Genomic DNA, 2,500 nt, shown 5'->3' with positions numbered 1-2,500 from the left:
TGCCTGTTTCCAAGTGCCAGCGTTCACCTTAACCAGCTATTCGAGCGGAGCTATGCGCGAAATATCAATTATGGGACAATAACCTCCAACAGCGGTCTGAGGTTATCCCACCCAATTCAACCTCCATGCATCCAGAGGTTCAGCACACAGTCATACAGGCAGAGAGGGCCTACAGGGTCCTCCGTAGCAGAGAATCAGTGTGTTCAGACTACAGGGTGACACTACGATCCAAGCCCACGAGCCAAGGTGCTGGTACCCATGGAAATGCAGTCATTACTTGTCGTTCCAACCGCCTGGACCAGCAATCAGAACTTTTTCTTACTGTGCTTCTTACTTGGGTCCTGAAGTAAAACTTCTGACAGTATTATACATTTCCCCGGAGCACAGCCCCCTTGATAAGAAATAAATGAGATAATCCTTCCCCGTCAGACCTGTAGAGGCCGAGTTAGAAGCCCGGGCGACTTATCTCGGCCATGCAATGGGTTGACCCGAGGTTCTGGGTGTGTCTGTGTGTGTGTGTGTGTGTGTGTGTGTGTGTGTGTGTGTGTGTGTGTGTGTGTGTGTGTGTGTGTGTGTGTGTGTGTGTGTGTGTGTGTGTGTGTGTGTGTGTGTGTGTGTGTGTAGGACTGCATATACAGTGTCCGTTCAATTCAGAAACCTTACCTGGTAAATAGTTATATAGGAATTTGTATTTGTCGAAGGCTCCCTTTGGCTCCTTCCACAAGATGTGGAGCTTGTTTGAGTTTATGACTTTAAAACGTAACCTCCTGGGGGATGGCACTGAAAAGAAGAAAGAGAAAGACACAAATTATTTACACAGGGAGGATATCAATCATTTGAAACGTAGGTACCGCAGATTTTATGGATTGCACATTAACAAAGAGTGATGTAGTTATTACACTTCTGAGACAAACAATGTCTTGCTATTAATTGCAAGTTAGTTCCGTAATAAAAGCAGCTTCTGACATTTGGGTGCATAATGAAGAGTTTAATGGGAAACCTTATTTCACACCACGTCGATGGTATCGTCTTTAAAAGTGTCTTTTAGACCGCCGGTGCTGGAGTGGTGTTTGCTCATAACCCAGATTATGGACGGACATGCCGTGGAAGTTCAATTAAACATGAACGATCGGTGCTTATTAGAGAAGAAATACACTCAAAAAGGCTTCGGAAAGAGAAATAGCCTGAGGTTACAACAGCTGAATCCAGACCTGAGTTTGTGGAGCGCTAAGGATCATAACAGCAGGGGACCAGGTAGATCACAGCCTGTTTCAGCGGTGTTGGGCATGCTTGGTAACTAGTACAGCAGCGACCTGTCGTATAACACACCGACCGTTGGCCACATAACCTCTGAGAAGGGCTTTGATCTCGGAAGCAATTACACTCAGATTCCAGGACCTGGAATAGGCGATTGCAAGTAGGACCTTCAATTTATTTTTAAGTACTATTGTGGTGCTTCACGCATGAAAGTAACACATGAAAAATGGATGAAGAAAAGAGGGGTGCCCGATGCAAGAACCAAGCGAAAAACATTTGAGATCATCTTTGAACACGTGTTGACGCAGTAACGAGTAAACAACCCGACTGAAACCAGGGCACCAGACACCAAAACCATGTCCTTACTGAGGGTAAACACATGAATGGATGGATGGATGGATGGAAGGATGGATGGAAGGATGGATGGATGGATGGATGGATGGATGGATGGATAGGTAGATGAATGGGCGGATGGATGGATGAATGATGGGGTGGTTGATGGACTGATGAGTGAATAGATGGATGGATGGATGAATAGGTAGGTAGATGGCTGGATGAATTAGTGGGCGGATGGATGGATGATGGGGTGGATGGTTGAACAAATGTATGTATATCAATATACATCCTTACAAACCCAGTCCCGTTTTCCCCATAAGGTACACTCCGAGGATAAGCCATGGGGGCAAGGTAAGTGATTTAAATTTCCGCTGTAAGGCAATAGGATCACCTCAACCTCATCCTTTCATGACGATAGATTAACGCTCTGTTTCAATTAACGTAAAGATGCATGGTGCATCCCGAGAGGTAGTTTTCTAATTTCTTTTAAGTCAAATTTGTAATGTGTAAGATTGCAACTTTAACGAGCTCAACAAGCTCTTAAAATAGCATAGACATATCCATAGTCAATGCTGATCAATAGTTATTTCAATAATGTTACTATAAAATCCCCACCTTATGACTGATATATTCCACAAATAAAAAACGCTCACCAGACCCCACTTCTCTCTTTGTTGACAACAACCTTACCGTCAACGCTCCCTAAGCCCCTCCCACTCAAGCCAGCCAGCCAGTAAACCTACACCAGTTCACCAGTTCACCAGTTCACCAGTTCGTGTCACACAGTTGCACAGCCAGTCAGAGTAGACAGAACACTTATATTGAGTTTTTTTTAAATCTGAAAGTCTGCCACCAGCTAAGGCGGGTTCATAAAGTGAATGACAGCCAGCTGTCTAAATGATGTCAT

General features: G+C 44.5%; 1 protein-coding gene across 1 annotated transcript in view; it reads right to left on the bottom strand.

Annotated features, from left to right (window-relative positions):
- The window catches only part of col14a1a (collagen, type XIV, alpha 1a), a 104,578-nt gene that overhangs the window by 92,811 nt on the left and 9,267 nt on the right, over positions 1–2,500 (bottom strand). Inside the window, exon 3 of the mRNA XM_079758318.1 lies at positions 664–780. Within this exon, the coding sequence (XP_079614444.1) occupies positions 664–780 (117 nt within the window). The remainder of the gene's footprint in view (positions 1–663; positions 781–2,500) is intronic.

The sequence above is a fragment of the Pollachius pollachius genome (genome assembly GCF_949987615.1).
Source record: "Pollachius pollachius genome assembly, chromosome: 1".
Lineage (NCBI taxonomy): Eukaryota > Metazoa > Chordata > Actinopteri > Gadiformes > Gadidae > Pollachius > Pollachius pollachius.
This window is presented reverse-complemented; position numbering and strand designations above follow the sequence as displayed.